This window comes from Malaclemys terrapin, chromosome 13 (assembly GCF_027887155.1).
Source record: "Malaclemys terrapin pileata isolate rMalTer1 chromosome 13, rMalTer1.hap1, whole genome shotgun sequence".
NCBI classification, from domain to species: domain Eukaryota; kingdom Metazoa; phylum Chordata; order Testudines; family Emydidae; genus Malaclemys; species Malaclemys terrapin.
In genome coordinates, this window is record NC_071517.1 from 40,068,085 (window position 1) to 40,084,121 (window position 16,037).

At 51.7% G+C, this 16,037-nt stretch overlaps 2 protein-coding genes across 4 annotated transcripts in view; one reads left to right on the forward strand and one right to left on the reverse strand.

The window, feature by feature from the left end:
- The window catches only part of LOC128847462 (zinc finger protein 345-like), a 430,467-nt gene that overhangs the window by 239,106 nt on the left and 175,324 nt on the right, over positions 1-16,037 (reverse strand). The window lies entirely within an intron of this gene.
- Positions 5,999-14,605, forward strand: LOC128847448 (zinc finger protein 585B-like). Of its 3 annotated transcripts, none has more exons than XM_054046850.1 (6): positions 5,999-6,189; positions 6,759-6,885; positions 7,917-8,030; positions 8,402-10,591; positions 13,350-13,938; positions 14,516-14,605. In XM_054046850.1, exons 2-5 carry the CDS (start codon positions 6,759-6,761, stop codon positions 13,529-13,531), a joined length of 2,613 nt encoding a protein of 870 aa, XP_053902825.1. In that variant the 5' UTR covers positions 5,999-6,189; the 3' UTR covers positions 13,532-13,938; positions 14,516-14,605. The 3 variants fall into 3 exon arrangements, with proteins under 3 accessions (XP_053902825.1, XP_053902826.1, XP_053902827.1); XM_054046851.1 differs by having other exon boundaries at positions 8,405-10,591; XM_054046852.1 differs by lacking the exon at positions 14,516-14,605 and having other exon boundaries at positions 8,402-13,442.

Consider the following 16,037-nt stretch of genomic DNA (forward strand, 5'->3'; position numbering starts at 1 on the left):
AGCCTCTGTCCCAGCAATGGAGAATTTTATCCTGGCCCCGTTCTACCCCTGCACCTCCCAAGATGTCACTTTCCACCGTGTCCCTGGCTCTCCATGCTTAGGAATAACAGTTTTGATGTCTATGAGCCTAAGTCAGACCCCTGAGGGCTGGAGAAGGAAGTGTCACAAACCAGGAAGGGAATCCAAATGAATCTGAAGCCACATTTTGACATTTCTGATCTTATAGCCCCGTTTGCATCTGTTGGTAAAATTGCTCCCAGTTTTTGTCTACGCTAGACCAGATCATTTGTAGATGGGAAGGTGGTTTGTGAGTTTTTGGTTTATCATCATGATGCTAAAACTTTTGTAAGTAACACGACGAAATAATGAGGCGAGAAGTAAAGCAGGTTTAGCCCCTTTAGAAGAAAATAGATACACTTATTTTCTGGATTTTGAGTCTTCAGATTCTCTCGGATTTCACGTTATGAATGTGAAAATGTTTTATAGCCCACCCGGTATTGTGGGTTTTTCTCTGTTCCTGAAGGCTGTTTGGTCGCGTACTTGGATATTAGATTAGTCTGCCCGGGTGTAGCTCAGATTTATTGACGGCTTCGTGAAACAAATGTTCATTTGCAAGAACAGTCCTTTTCAATTAAATGTTAACTTTTTTCTACCCCTTGTCAATTGAGTTTTTTTCTTTGAACAATGACAATTATCAATATCCCTCAGCATGAACACTGAGGGTGCGAGCTAGATTCACACTCCAGAGGCAGACACTGAAATGGGGAAGGAAGTTACCGCCTGATCCCTGCAGAGATGTGAGACATAGCCCGGAGGGGTAGAGGGTGGGAGATCGGGGGGTGGAGGGGGAAACAGAGCTGGGAAACTTCTGGGTTTGCACCTGAGAGCCAGGTAGCTAAGGCTGAGAACTGTGAACTCGCTACATCAGAGCCAGTGAGAGACAGGAATTCTCCTGCCAGTGTCCGGTCAAACGGTGCCTGAATTGTAAAATGCTGTGAATCCTGCCCAAGAGGAACATTGTGGGGAGGGGCAGTGTCTCCTGATTGCTGAGAGGACGAGGTTGGGCCGAGATGAGAAGGAGGCCAGGGATATCAGGGGACCTGGGCAGCTTTGAAGCCAGGCAGATCCCTATTGTGGAGGCCGGAGGGAGATGAGGAGCACTGGAGCCCAGCTGGTCATCCCGTCCCCATCTATCACTGTGTCCTGTGTGGGGACAATAGCAACTGTCTCTGCCCCACTCACCCCAACCTGCATCCCTCTAACCTGAGCTCTTTGGAATCCCTGCTCCCGGTGTGTTTGCTTTTGTGACGGGCTCCCAGCGCCTCTCATGGTTTCTTGGCAATTTTCTCACACTGTGTAAATGTTGCTAGTGCATGGGGGAGTTGGGTGGAGCAGTGGGCTGGGCTGGGACTGAACTGGCTGGGGTAGGGGTGGGAAAAGGAGTCTGCCTTTTGCTTGTCCTTTGGAATAATAAAGTACAATTTAGTTTCTCCCACTCCCTGTCTCCTTTGTTTTGCATGAAATGGCTGCCAACTGCAGCATTAAGGTTAAAGGTAAAGGTGATGCAGACGTGATCAGGGATGGAAATGCACAGTGAGGGCACCCGGCCAACTTCATCCCTGCCCTGTCACAGGCTCCTCAAACTTCCCATAGAGATAAAACTCACTGAAAAATTGTGCCTCCCTCCCTGACCCCAGTACAAATCAGGAACAGTCTGACTGGGCTCCCAGGCTCATCCTCCTCTCCCTCCCCCGGTACTAATCAGGAGTAATCCCACTGGGGCCACATGACCTGTCTACACCAGTGTGAAGTTGTTGTGAGGGGAGAATCAGACCATTGGCCTCTAGCTCTGTTTGCAGGAGATACACTCACACATTGTGCTAAAGCGATTCTGATCCCTGAGCTGGATTTCCCAAGGCCCCTGTTCTCTCAGCCTTACCACCAGTGTTCCCTCTAATTTTTCCCACCCATGTGCAGAATGGATTTTGTTCTGTGCGCCTATATGGAGTTGATGTCACACATTACCTTCATATCAGTGCACAGAACAAAATTCATGTGGTGGGGGTGGGGCCGAGGGATTCAGAGTGTGGGAGGGGGCTCAGGGCTGAGGCAGAGGGTTGGGGTGCAGGGGTGTGAGGGCTATGGCTGGGGGTGCGGGCTTTGGGGTGGGGCCAGGAATGAGGGGTTTGGGGTGCAGGAGAGTGCTCCAGGGCTAGGTCAGGGATAGAGGACTCCCCCCAGCTCTGTCTCCCCACAGCAGTACCTGGGCTGGGGGAGAGGCGCCTCTCCCTGCTGCGGCAATTCCGGGGCTGGGGCTGCAGGATACGCTCCCCTCAACCTGCCACCGCAAATCCGGGCCGGGGCTAGGTTCAGGGAGGGGCGCCCCATGATAGGGCCAGGCCAGGCCACCCCGACCGTGGCTGGGTCCAGGTCGGTTCTCCCGGGCTCGGGGCTGGGCCGGGCTGCCGCAGCTGTGTCCAGGCCAGGCTGCGCCACCACGGCTGCAGCTGGCTCTAGGCTGGGCCACCCGGGTTCGGGCAGGACCACCCTTGCCGTGGCTGGCTCCGAGCCAGGCCACCCCAGCTGATTCCGGGCCGTGTTGCATTGCTCCGTCCTCAGCTGGGTCCAGGCCGGGCTGCCTGGGTTCGTGGCCGGGCCATGCCACCCGGGTTCGGGTTCAGGGCTGGGCCAGGCGAGATGGCTGGGGCCGGGCTGGGGTAGATGCACGCCAGCCGCAGCAGGTCCAGTCCATGGCATAGTTGGGGCTGGGTGGCCGCCCTGGCCATGGCAGGTTGGGGGCCAGACTAGGTTGGGCCGGGGGAGGGCCCCCCATCTCCCGGCCGCGGTAGATCCCCAGGTGGGTTCTCTGCGCTGCACTAAATAGGGAACTTAGCTCACCCCCCTGCCTAATTCTACCTCAGTCCCATTGCAATCACTGGGACTAGGGGCTGAACAATTGTGGAAATGGGAGCGAATGTTATAGCTGAAATCTCACCTGTGTCTTGAAAGGTTAATACCCTGTTTCCCCGAAAATAAGACAGTGTCTTATATTAATTTTTGCTCCCAAAGATGCGCTAGGTCTTATTTTCAGGGGATGTCTTATTTTTCAGAAATGAAAAATGCCTTATTATCAGTGGATGCCTTATTATTGGGGAGGTCTTATTATCGGGGGGATGCCTTATATTACAACGAGAGGCAAAACTGTAAGTAGGCCTTATTTTTGGAGGATGTCTTATTTTCGGGGAAACAGGGTATTAATGGGAGCTGCTTCACTCTCCTGCTTGGACACTTTCTCTGGAGCTCCCAGGGACAGGAAGGAGCAAGATTGACCATTGTCGCTACCAAACCCTGATGTCTCCTGAGACACAGCATGGCACTGTTGGGCTTTCATCATCCTGATGCTCAAGGACAACCTGACCAAGGCTAGTCAGAGCAGGGGAACCAGCCGACATCCTCAACTCCACCAGCTTCAGCTAAATCCTGAACTCCCCCTCAGATGTGAGACTTGGGGGTCTCCTGCCACCCTTCCCCTCATGCATCATCCCCCCCTTCTTCTGCTCTCTCCCTCTCCTTTTACCTTCTGTCTCCTGCACGTCTGGCTCAGCCAGCCAAGACAGTGCCACATTTTGCACCAGTGCCGGTAGCCTGTGACCGGAGAGGCAGCTCAAAGCAATGCCGGCTTAGCCAGCCCAATGCAGAGAGAAGTTTGCCATGTCTCAGTGGGGCTGATTAACCGACATCTCCATATGAATACCACAGCTCCTTGAACAGGGAGGGGAGGGATAGCTCAGTGGTTTGCGCATTGGCCTGCTAAACCCCAGTGTTATGATTTCAATCCTTAAGGGGGCCATTTAGGGAACTGGAGTAAAAATCTGTCTGGGGATTGGTCCTGCTTTGAGCAGGGGGTTGGATTAGATGACCTCCTGAGGTCCCTTCTAACCCTGGTATTCTATGATTCTATCTACATTTTCAAATTTCGCTGGGAAAATCGATCCTTGTCAGGTTTAAACCCCAAAGTCCCCCAGTAGGAATGACTCTGGGTGGTCAATTTCCTCCCAAACTGAGGGAATTATCATTCAATAATTCCAGACAGAAATAATCTGTGAATGTTGAGGAGAATTTATAGCAGCATTTGATAATGAGGAAAAATCTGAGAAGATTTACACACACAGGCTAAATTGACAGGAAAATCAGAAAGGTTTTGTATCAAGTGGCTATTTAAAGGAAAAATAAATTATCTTTATGCAGAGATTATATTAGTAATCTTTCAACAGAAAGTGATCAACATCTCAGGGGGGTGCAGTAAATTCAGTAAAATTCAGTAAGTGAATAAAGGGAAAATGTGTACCGCAATATATGATTATTGGAGAGAAAAGGGGCAAGATTGGAGGATGTAATATCTGTCTATGAAATCTGCAGCGCTCATTAACACAGGACCCTGCCTCATTCAGGGTATGTCTATCTACACTGCAAAAATAAAACAATACAAAAATTCAAGCAAAAGAAGACACTGCAACAAGTCTCAGAGTGGGAGTCAGCAGACTCTGGCTGGGGAGGGGGGCAGGGAGAGGGGCTCAGGCTGTAGGGATAAAATTAGCAGAGCAGACACAGAGGCTGGAGCCTGGGGTCCGAGATCCTCACCCCTTGCCAGGTTTCAGAGCTCCAGCTCTGCCCAGCCCCGAAGGTTCCCAGGAAGGGGTGTTGTGAAAAGTCCAGCCCTGTCCTGGAACAGTCAGAGGAATGTTAAGGTTGTTCAACCTTTAAGGAGTCCATATGCAACAGTTTGTTACTTTCCCCCAGAGTCATCCAACAGTTCAATTAAAATACAGGAGCTGGATTGATCTCTTCCAGAATCCAATGAACCTTTGAAATGGATTCTTCTCAGGATGACCTCCAGACAAAAGTCTATTTTGAGCTGTGAGCCAGGTGACAGGCCCTCTGTTTTCAGGGCAGGGTCCTGCTTCATTCTCCCCAGTCAGAGCTGTGCGTCTGCTAAAATGCAAATAATTTAGTTCCTGCCCCCCTCTGGTGCAATGGATGGGGTCACAGCCCCTCTCTTTAGCTTGAGGGGTCTGTTTACCTGAGATGTAAATACATTCATAAATACATTCTCATCCTCTTTCCAAGTCCTATGGCAGAAACTCCCAGGGGAAATTTTTTTTTCTACATTCATAATTGATGCAGCAAGCCCAGAGGTGCCGGGGCTCTGAACTGCCAAGCCCAGAGGTGCTGGGGCCATAGGCACGGGAACTAGAGGTACAGGAGGTGATGCAGCACCCTCAGGTTTTAGCCAGGACTGTGCTGCTGGCACCCTGCATCCTGTCTGCTGGTCCACCAGGGCCCGGCTCCCAGCTGCTGGCCTCCCACCCCTGGGATCCTGCTGCTGGCTTGAGAGGGAGGAATAAAGGGATAAAGGGACAGGGATAAAGACACTGACTTTCAGCACCCCCACTATTCATAGTGTTTCTGCACCACTGGCTGGGGCTCTAAACTGCCAAGCCCAGAGGTGCTAGCTGGGGCTCACCCCTGGAAAGCCCTGGTACAAATTAAGCCCTGGAAAAACGACATTCCTGTGTCTAGGGTGAGGTGTCACACAGAGTCAGTGTCCCCGAGAAATGTCTCCCCTGCTGCTAGGGCTCTGGGCAGCCTCTCTAGGACCAGGACATCTCATCCCCATGTGCTTGAGGAACAATCCCCAGTCTCCATTAGAAACGCCCCTTCTTCCCCATCCCCTGGGGTCTGGATGTATCCTTTCTGTCTGGTCACTAACAGGGTGGCTTCTATGCACGATGCCCCCTTAATGTGGAGAAGCTACTGGAGCCCAGGGGCGGTGGGGCACCAGGAGGCAGGGTCTGGGGTAGGGGGGCTGCAAGGCCGTGGGTTGATCGCTAGGACCCAGGAGCGGCTGGGAGGCGGCTCTGGGGGGAGCGATCGCTGGGCTCAGGCCCGGCAGCAGGAAGTGACTCGCAGCCGCTGCGGTGACTCTGGTTCCCAGGCTCCTGGCGAGATCCCCGAGCCCCGGCGGCTGGTGCTGGGAGCCCGGAGCCCGGGCTGCAGCCGGGAGAGGGGAATCTCCAGCAGGGCCCTTCCCGCTGCTCCCCAGGAGCCTCTCCCAGGGCAGAGCCCCCAGCCCGGCCAGGCCCCTTCCCGGCCCGGCCCCTGCCCCAGGGGGCCCCGCTCGGAGGGAAGGTAAGAGAGATCCGCCCACCCCCGGGCTGCAGGGGGGGGTTTGGCCCCAGGCTGCTCCCAGCGGAGCTGGCTGCGATTCCCGCCCTGGGCCCGGGAAAGCTGCCGCCAGCTCCCGGTGTGTGCGGGGCTGGGGGAGCCAGCCCGGGCCGTGCAGAACAGGCCCATTGGCGGGTGTGAGGAGGGAAAACATTTCTCCATTTCTGAACCAGGAAACACCCCCCTGGGCAGGGCTGGGGAAACTGACCAGGCTCCCAGTGCTGGAGCCTGACCCCACTACCCAGAGGTTGCTGTGAAATACAAAGGGAAGCTGTCGGGATTCCTGTCCCTGTCCCTGGCTCAGAGCTCTGCTTCCCCTATCAGCCTGTGGCTGGCAGGTGTGTGGGAAATGAGAAGACCCTGCCCTGCCCTGCTCTCACCTTCTCCCCACCCCCTGAAGCCTCCTGGCTGCTCTGAGCAGAGTGCGGGGGGGAGGGGAGGAGGGATTCTGCTTTTCTGGGCCTCCTCCCCCATGAATAGCGGGATTGTGGCTGGGGCAGCAGGTGCTGAGTGCAGGACTCTTGTTGTTCCAGATGCCGGTGACCTTCGAGGAGGTGGCTGTGTATTTCACCCAGGGGCAGGGGGCTCTGCTGGACCCCGCTCAGAGAGCCTTCTACAGGGACGTCATGCAGGAGAACTACGAGATGGTGACCTCGCTGGGTAAGGGATTCCTGTGCCCTCAGCTATTATAAGCCGTGGGGTCTGCATGTCTGACTCTGCTTGGTTGGATTAGGATGGTATGGGTCGCCTAGTGCCGTGGTTCTCAACCAGGGGCCCCTGGGACCGCAAGCAGGTGTCAGGGAGGCCGCCAAGCAGGGCCGGCATTAGATTTTCTGGGGCCCAGGGCACAAAGTGGAAGCCCCACTGCATAGGGCTGGAGCTAAAGCCTGAGCAACTTAGCATTGTGGGGCCCCATGTAGAGAGGGACCCCGAGTAATTGCGCTGCTTGCTACCCCTAATGCTGGTCCTGGCTTTTATATGCAGAAAAACTGTTGGTGTTCCAGAGGTGGGCCGTGGCATTTTTATACCATGTTGGGGTGCCTTAGAGAGAAAAAGATTGGGAACCCCTGGTAGAGTCCACAGCTCCACTGTGAGAGATACTTTCATCTCCATACCCCATGCAAGGGAACAGGGGAGAGAGAAACCGAATGGACAGGCTAATTCATCCCCATCTCTCCAGCTTTCAAGGAGCCAGAAGCAGGGGATTGTCCTGCCTGTATTATTTCTCCTTCACACGCCGTTCACTGGCCCTCTTGGGACTAGCTCCATCCCTGTGAAGGGCTCTCGGTGCTGCAGGCTCAGGGGTGCTGGCACAGTTTGTACAGTGGGGGTGCTGAGAGCCATTGAACCAAACTGGAAACCCTGGATATAATGGAACCCACTTCAAGGCAGGAGGTGCGGCAGCTCCCCCAACACGGCTAGTTCCAGCACCTATGTGCTGGTTTGGAAATAGGCAGGAGTTTAACACCAGAGTTGCGTGTGCCAGAAAGTCCCCCAGAGCGCATCTACCCTGAGAACTCCTAGTGAGGGCGTGACAACACCCCCCACCCCAGATGCCTGCTACTCCCAAAGGGTCTGAGTTACCACAGTCCCATGTAGGGTCAGGTTAAACTCAGCGAATGTTCCTTGTGACAAATACTCGACCAGTGCTCCATGCGCCCTGAACTTGCCTGATTTCATCCCCTGCACAGGATTCCCCATTCCCAAACCTGAGCTGATCGCCCGGCTGGAACGAGGGGAAGAGCCGTGGGTCCCGGATCTCCAGGCCGGTGAGGAAAGGGAAAGCCCGAGAGGCTCCTGCACAGGTAAGGAGTCAGGGAAACTGAGACTGAACCATCTTGAGAGTGAAGGAAAAAGCTGGGACTCCCAAAATGTGCCATGAGCCAGAGCCCTCAGTTCTGCCCCGTCTCACCCAGGTCAGAGCTGCAGTCAGCAGGCGTCGCATCATGAAGGCAAATATTAGTCACAGCTTCCCACCGATGCTGTTAGCTGTCGGGAATTTCCTCCCTGACTTTCCTTCCCTGGGAGTGTTTGGGTGGGATGTGGAGGCAGAATCCAGTGTCTCCATCTCCCCAGTAGTCACTGTGTTGTATTTTCCCTCTTTGCTGTTCCCCTTTCTGTCCTTTCTCCCCGGCACAGGCAGTGACTCCTAGTGTCTGGATTCTCTCTCTCCCAGCAGGTGATAGGACAGTGAGTGAGAACAAGGAGGAGAATCAGCAGGAGGAAGGTCCTGGGAAAGTGGAATTGCAGGAGATGGTTTTGAGAAGAGCTGAAGGGAATTTTTCCCAGTGCTTGGAGCAGGGAAATGCCTGGGGAGATCGACATAGATCAGAGATGCAGCTGGGAAACTATCCCAGGAAAAAACTGGATGAATCCATTGAATATGGCGGAGGATGCAAGGATCCCAAGGAAACCACAGTCCAGCAGACAAGTCACAAGAAAGCTTACAAATGCCTTGACTGTGGGAAAAGTTTCCATTTCAGTGCAAACCTTATTACACACTGGAAAACCCACACAGGACAGAAGTCCTATAAATGTGTAGACTGTGGGAAAAGCTTCAGTAAGAAGCCATGTCTTCTTATACACCAGAGACTGCACACAGGAGAGAGACCATATAAATGCCTTGAGTGTGGGAAAAGTTTTAGTCAGAGATCACACCTTACTGCACATCAGAGAATCCACACAGGAGAAAGACCCTATAAATGCCTCGAGTGTGGGAAAGGTTTTATTGAACGTTCACACCTTACTGCACATCAGAGAATCCACACAGGAGAAAGACCTTATAAATGCCTTGAGTGTGGGAAAAGTTTCAATTTGAAATCAACCCTTAATACACATCAGAGAACGCACACAGGAGAAAGACCTTATAAATGTCTGGAGTGTGGGAAAACTTTCAGTCAGCGCTCACACGTTACTCAACATAGGAAAATCCACACGGGAGAGAGACCATATAAATGCCTTCAGTGTGGTAAAAGTTTCATTCATCACTCAAACTTTATTAGACATCCATGTCTGAACACAAGAGAGAGACGCTATAAATGCCTTCAGTGTGAGAAAGTTTTCAATGCGCGATGGAACCTTATTAAACATGAGAGAACCCACACCAGAGAGAAACCGTATACATGCTTGGACTGTGGGAAAACTTTTGGTCAGAGCTCATACCTTATTAAACATAGGAGAATCCACACAGGAGAGAGACCATATAAATGCTTTGAGTGTGGGAAAAATTTCATTCATTACTCAGTCCTTCTTAAGCATCAGAGAATCCACACAGGTGACAAACCATATAAATGCTTCGACTGTGGGAAAAGTTTTGTGGACAGAACAAAACTTACTAGACATCAGGCAATCCACACAGGAGAGAGACCCCATAACTGCTTGGACTGTGGGAAAAGCTTCATTCAGAAGTCACAACTTACTATACACCAGAAAGTTCACACAGGAGAGAGACCTTATAAATGCCTGGAGTGTGGGAAAACTTTTATTCATAACTCAAAGCTTACTACACATCAGAGAACCCACACAGGAGAGAGACCTTATAAATGCCTGGAGTGTGGGAAAACTTTTATTCATAACTCAAAGCTTACTAAACATCAGAGAACCCACACAGGAGAGAGACCCTATGGATGCCTTGAGTGTGGGAAAAGTTTTATTCAGAAGTCACATCTTACTACACATCAACGAACCCACACAGGAGAGAGACCTTATAAATGCCTGGAGTGTGGGAAAACTTTTATTCATAACTCAAAGCTTACTACACATCAGAGAACCCACACAGGAGAGAGACCTTATAAATGCCTGGAGTGTGGGAAAAGTTTTATGGAAAGTTCATCCCTTATTAAACATGGGAGAATCCACACAGGAGAAAGACCCTATAAATGCCTGGACTGTGGGAAAACTTTCAGTCAAAGCTCACACCTTAGTCAACATAGGAGAATCCATCCAGGAGAGAGACCCTATGGATGCCTTGAGTGTGGGAAAAGTTTTATGGAAAGTTCATCCCTTATTAAACATGGGCGAATCCACATGGGAGAGAGACCCTACAAATGCCTTGAGTGTGGGAAAAGTTTTATGGAAAGTTCATTCCTTATTAAACATGGGAGAATCCACACAGGAGAAAGACCCTATAAATGCCTTGAGTGTGGGAAAACTTTTATTCATAACTCAAAGCTTACTAGACATCAGAGAGTTCACACAGGAGAGAAACCCCATAAATGCCTGGACTGTGGGAAAACTTTCAGTCAGCGCTCAGACCTTACTCAACATGGGAGAATCCACACAGGAGAGAGACCTTATAAATGCCTTGACTGTGAGGAAAGCTTCAATAAGAGCTCAGCGCTGACCAAACATCAGAAAATCCACAAAGGTGAGAGACCCTAGAAATAGCTTGACTGCAGGAAAAGATTGAATTTGACTTCACACATCAGTGATCAACACAACAGAGAAACCTTCATTGTGGGAGAAGCTTCATTTGGTGCTCCCGGAGTATCAGGGATCCGCAAATCCGCACAGGGAAGAAACCTCTGAGATGTTCTCAGTGTGGAAAATGCTCCAAGTGGAGCTGACATCAGAGACTCCTCCACACAGCAGGGAAATTCTCTGAGTGCCCTGACTAGGGCTGGCCATGGTGACAAACCCATTTCCTCGTTCCCACACACATCAGGGGCATTTGTCTCTCAAGGATCCAGCTGCCCATCGCTGGGGTGAGGCTTCAGCAGCAGCCGAGCATCAGCTGGTCAGTGACCCTCTGGCTCTGCCTGGTCTAAGCAAACCCCAAGCAGAGGAGGAGGAGCCCTGATCAGCCCCTCCCCCCTGCTGCAGCCCTGGCTGCTGAGCTGATGGGCCACAGGTGGGGGAAGGGAGAGAGAGAAACTCCACCAGCCGCTCCCTCTGCCTGGCTGAGGTTCCCCCCACTCCCTTCCCCTCCCAGCCGGGATCCCCCTGCCATGGAGATGAGGAGAAGGGCACTTGGGCCAGGCCCCACCTTCACTCTAGACACCTGTCCCCACCCCCCATCTTTCACCAGCCCCTGGGTTGGGCTCCCCCACTGACCTGGGGCTGTTCCCTGCAGAGGGAGTGTCCCTGTGGGCTGGTAACTCCTCCACTCCCCAAATCCCCCAGGGTGTTGAGTTCTGGGGGATCAAATATTGAGGGACCAGGAGGATGGGTTTTGGGGAGATCACTGGGGATTGAATGCTTGGGGCTGAGGTAGCTGGAAAGCAGGGGGAGCTGGCTGCTGGGGCTATAGAGTGTTTGGGGATGATGGGATAAGAGGCGAGGGAGAGCACAGGGGTAGAGGGGTGCTGCCTCTCATCACTCTCCTCTTCTGCCCCCTCTGCATTCAGACAGCACCACTGAGAGAGACTGATTCCCACAGAGCCGTTTGTGAGAGGCCAAGAGGTCCCACCTCTGCCTCCGCAGCATCTGACTATGGTAGGAAATGTGGTTGGGATTAGCCAGCGCATCTCTGTGACCCTCCACCAGATTTCCTAGTGTAAACTCAGCCTGAGCATCTTATGTGTAAGGCTAAGATTTTGTCATGGATATTTTTAATAAAAGTCATGGACAGGTGACAGGCAATAAAGAAATATTCACAGAAGCCCGTGACCTGTCCATGACATTTACTAATAATATCAGTGACAAAATGGGGAGGCAGAAGGCTGCAGCACCCATTGCTGCTGGGCTCTGGGATCCCATGGCAGCTGGGCAGATGTGGGTGCCCTGGCTGGGAGCTGCATGGGCCCCCTGCCTGCCATGGCTTGGAGCTCCGGGGCCCCTGCTGCCCGTGACAGCTGGGAGCTGCGGGGGGGCATTGCCCCCCGCAGTGACTCATAGATCTGGGGGACACCCCAGCAGCTGAGTACTGCAGGGTACCCCCACAGCCTGCAGCAGCTTAGAGCTCCAGGGGCAGCTCTTGGCTACTGGGGGCAGCAGGGGGACCCCGCAGCTCTGAGCCACCATGGGCTGAAGTCACAGAGGTCTCTGGAAGTCACAGATTCCGTGACTTCTGCGAATCCATAACAAAGTCATACCTTTACTTATGTGTTCTGACCCCCTCCCATTCGCAGAGTGATCATTAGTCCCTGAGTTCCCCCTTTGGGGCTGGATTGTCTCATTCCCAGATAGTCTCACATTACTCCAGGCCGTACTGAAAAGCATTTAAGTGTTTGTCCATTTTCTCCCTTATGCACCAGAATTAACTAGATACTAAAAAAGTGGGAGCAGGGACAGTAAAAGGTGGTGTTTTAACTTCTGTGCTAATTTAGGGCAATGGGGTGAGTCTGAGGGATTTCCTCCTTCCCCCAGCACTATCACGCTCCACTCTCGATAGAGCAGCCTCTGTCCAAGTGATGGAGAGTTTTATCCTGTCTCCATTCTACCCCTCCACCTTCCAAGGTGTCACTTACCACCATGTCCCTGGCTCTCCATGTTTAGGAATCACCATTTTTATGTCTATGACCTTAAATCAGACTCCTGAGTGCTGGAGAAGGAAGTGTCACACACCTGGGAATGGGCGGGGAAATCCCAATGAACCTCAAAGCACAGTTTGACCTTTTAGATTTTATAACCCTGTTTCCATCTATTGGTAAAAGTGCTTCCTGGCTTTTTCTAGGCTAATCCAGATCATTTGTAGATGGGAAGGTTTTTTGTCTTTCTTTCTCTTTCTTTAATTATATTGATGCTAAAACTTTTGCAACTAATAAAACCAAATAATGAGGCGAGAAATTAAGCCTTTTTAGCCACTTCAGAAGAAATCAGGTACCTTTTTCCCCCTTGATTTTAAGTCTTAGCCCTGGTCTACACTACGAGTTGAGGTCGAATTTAGCAGCCTTAGATCAATTTAATCCTGCACCCATCCACATGACAAAGCCATTTTTGTTGACTTAAAGGGCTCTTAAAATCAATTTCTGTACTCCTCCCCGAAGAGGGGATTAGTGCTGAAATTGACATTGCTGGGTCAAATTTGGGGTAGTGTGGACGGAATTCGACGGTATTGGCCTCCGGGAGCTATCCCAGAGTGCTCCATTGTGACCGCTCTGGACAGCACTTTAAACTCAAATGCACTAGCCAGGTACACAGGAAAAGCATCAGGAACTTTTGAATTTCATTTCCTGTTTGACCAGCGTGGCTCATCAGCAGAGGTGACCATGCAGAGATCATCAGCAGAGGTGACCATGCAGTCCCAAAGTCGCAAAAGAGTTCCAGCATGGACCAAACGGGAGGTACTGGATCTGATCGCTGTATGGGGAGACGAATCCGTGCTATCAGAACTCCGTTCCAAAAGACGAAATGCGAAAATATTTGAAAAAATCTCCAAAGGTATGATGGACAGAGGCTATACCAGGGACCCGCAGCAGTGCCGCATGAAAATTAAGGAGCTCCTCAGGCAAGCCTACCAAAAAACCAAAGAGGCAAACAGCCACTCCGGGTCAGAGCCCCAGACATGCCGCTTCTATGATGAGCTGCATTGCATTCTAGGGGGTGTCCCCACCACTACCCCACCCCTATCTGTGGACACCTGCAAGGGGGGAGTCTCACGCAACAGGGATGAGGATGTCGGGGATGAGGAAGATGAGGAGGATAGTGCACAGCAGGCAAGCGGAGAAACCCTTCTCCCCGACAGCCAGGAACTGTTTATCACCCTGGAGCCAATACCCTCCCAACTTTCCCAAGGCGGGCTCCAGGACCATGAAGTCGGAGAAGGCACCTCTGGTGAGTGTACCTTTGTAAATATAATACATGGTTTAATAGCAAGCGTGTTTAATGATTAATTTGCCCTGAAGACTTGGGATGTATTCATGGCCAGTACAGCTACTGGAAAAGTCTGTTAACGTGTCTGGGGATGGAGCGGAAATCCTCCAGGGACATTATTAAGGGGACATTGCAGAGAATTTGGTGGTGGTGGTGGTGGTGGTGGGGGGGGGGTAGTTGGGTTTGTGCTACACGTTAACCCGAAAACCGCAGCCTCTTCTTTTAAATGGCCAACCCAATGGGTGCTTGGTATGGGAAAGGAGAGCGCTGCTGTTTGAAACCATTCCCACATGTTATGAAGGTTGAAGAAGCTGAAAGACTGTGGCTTACCATGGCTGCCTGCAAGCCAAATTCTGTTGCTCGGCCTGCATGTGTGATCTCTCACACCAGACCGGCAATATAAGAGGCAAAATGCGACCTTGTACTGAAAGCACATGTGCTAGGTAATGTTAACAGCTTGGTTCACCGTGAAAGAGTCTACCCATTGTTCTCTAAAATGTCTTTTTAAATACTACTCTCCCTTTTTTCCCTCCCGCAGCTGCAAATGTTTCAACGCTCCCCCTATCATCTCCGTCCCAGAGGCTAGCACAGATAAAAAGGCAAAAAAAAATGCATTTGCGATGAAATGTTCTCTGAGCTCATGCAGTCCTCCCGCACTGAAAGAGCTCAGCAGAATTCGTGGAGGCAAACAATGGCAGAGTCCAGGAAAGCAGAAAATGAACGCGAGGACAGGAGGGATGAGCAAGATGAGAGGTGGCGGGAGCAAGAAGAGAGGTGGTGGCAGCAGCATGATGAGAGGAGGCAGGATGCAATGCTAAGGCTACTGGGGGATCAAACTGATATGCTCAGTTGTCTGGTTGAGCTGCAGGAAAGGCAGCAGGAGCACAGACCGCCGCTGCAGCCCCTGTGTAACTGCCCGCCCTCCTCCCCAAGTTCCATAGCCTCCTCACCCAGATGCCCAAGAACACGAGGGGGGGCTCCCGGCACCCAACCACTCCACCCCAGAGGACTGCCCAAGCAACAGAAGGCTGGCATTCAATAAGTTTTAAAGTGCACTGTGGCCTTGTCCTTCCCTCATCCACCACTCCACCCGGTGCTTCCCTCCTCCCCCACCCCTCCAGGGCTACCTTGGCAGTTATCCCCCTATTTGTGTGATGAATTAATAAAGAATGCATGATTTTGAAACAACAATGACTTTATTGCCTCTGCAAGTGGTGATCGAAGGGGGGAGGGCGGTTGGCTTACAGGGAAGTAGAGTGAACCAAGGGGATGTGTTTTCATCAAGGAGAAACAAACAGAACTGTCACACCGTAGCCTGGCCAGTCATGAAACTGGTTTTCAAAGCTTCTCTGATGCGCAGCGCACCAAGCTATGCTCTTCTAATTGCCCTGGTGTCTGGCTGTGCGTAATCAGCAGCCAGGCGATTTGCCTCAACCTCCCAACCCACCATAAACGTCTCCCCCTCACTCTCACAGATATTGTGGAGCACACAGCAAGCAGTAATAACAATGGGAATATTGGTTTCACTGAGGTCTAATCGACTCAGTAAACTACGCCAGCGTGCTTTTAAATGTCCAAATGCACATTCTACCACCATTCTGCACTTGCTTAGCCTATAGTTGAACAGCTCCTTACTACTGTCCAGGGTACCTGTGTATGGCTTCATGAGCCATGGCATTAAGGGGTAGGCTGGGTTCCCAAGGATAACTATAGGCATTTCAATATCCCCAACAGTTATTTTCTGGTCTGGGAAGTAAGTCCCTTCCTGCAGCTGTTCAAACAGACCAGAGTTCCTGAAGATGCGAGCATCATGTACCTTTCCTGGCCATCCCACGTTGATGTCGGTGAAACGTCCCTTGTGATCCACCAGTGCTTGCAGCACCATTGAAAAGTACCCCTTGTGGTTTACGTACTGGCTGCCAAGGTGGTCCGGTCCCAAGATAGGGATGTGCCTTCCGTCTATCACCCCACCACAGTTAGGGAATCCCATTGCAGCAAAGCCATCCACTATGACCTGCACATTTCCCAGAGTCACTACCCTTGATAGCAGCAGCTCAGTG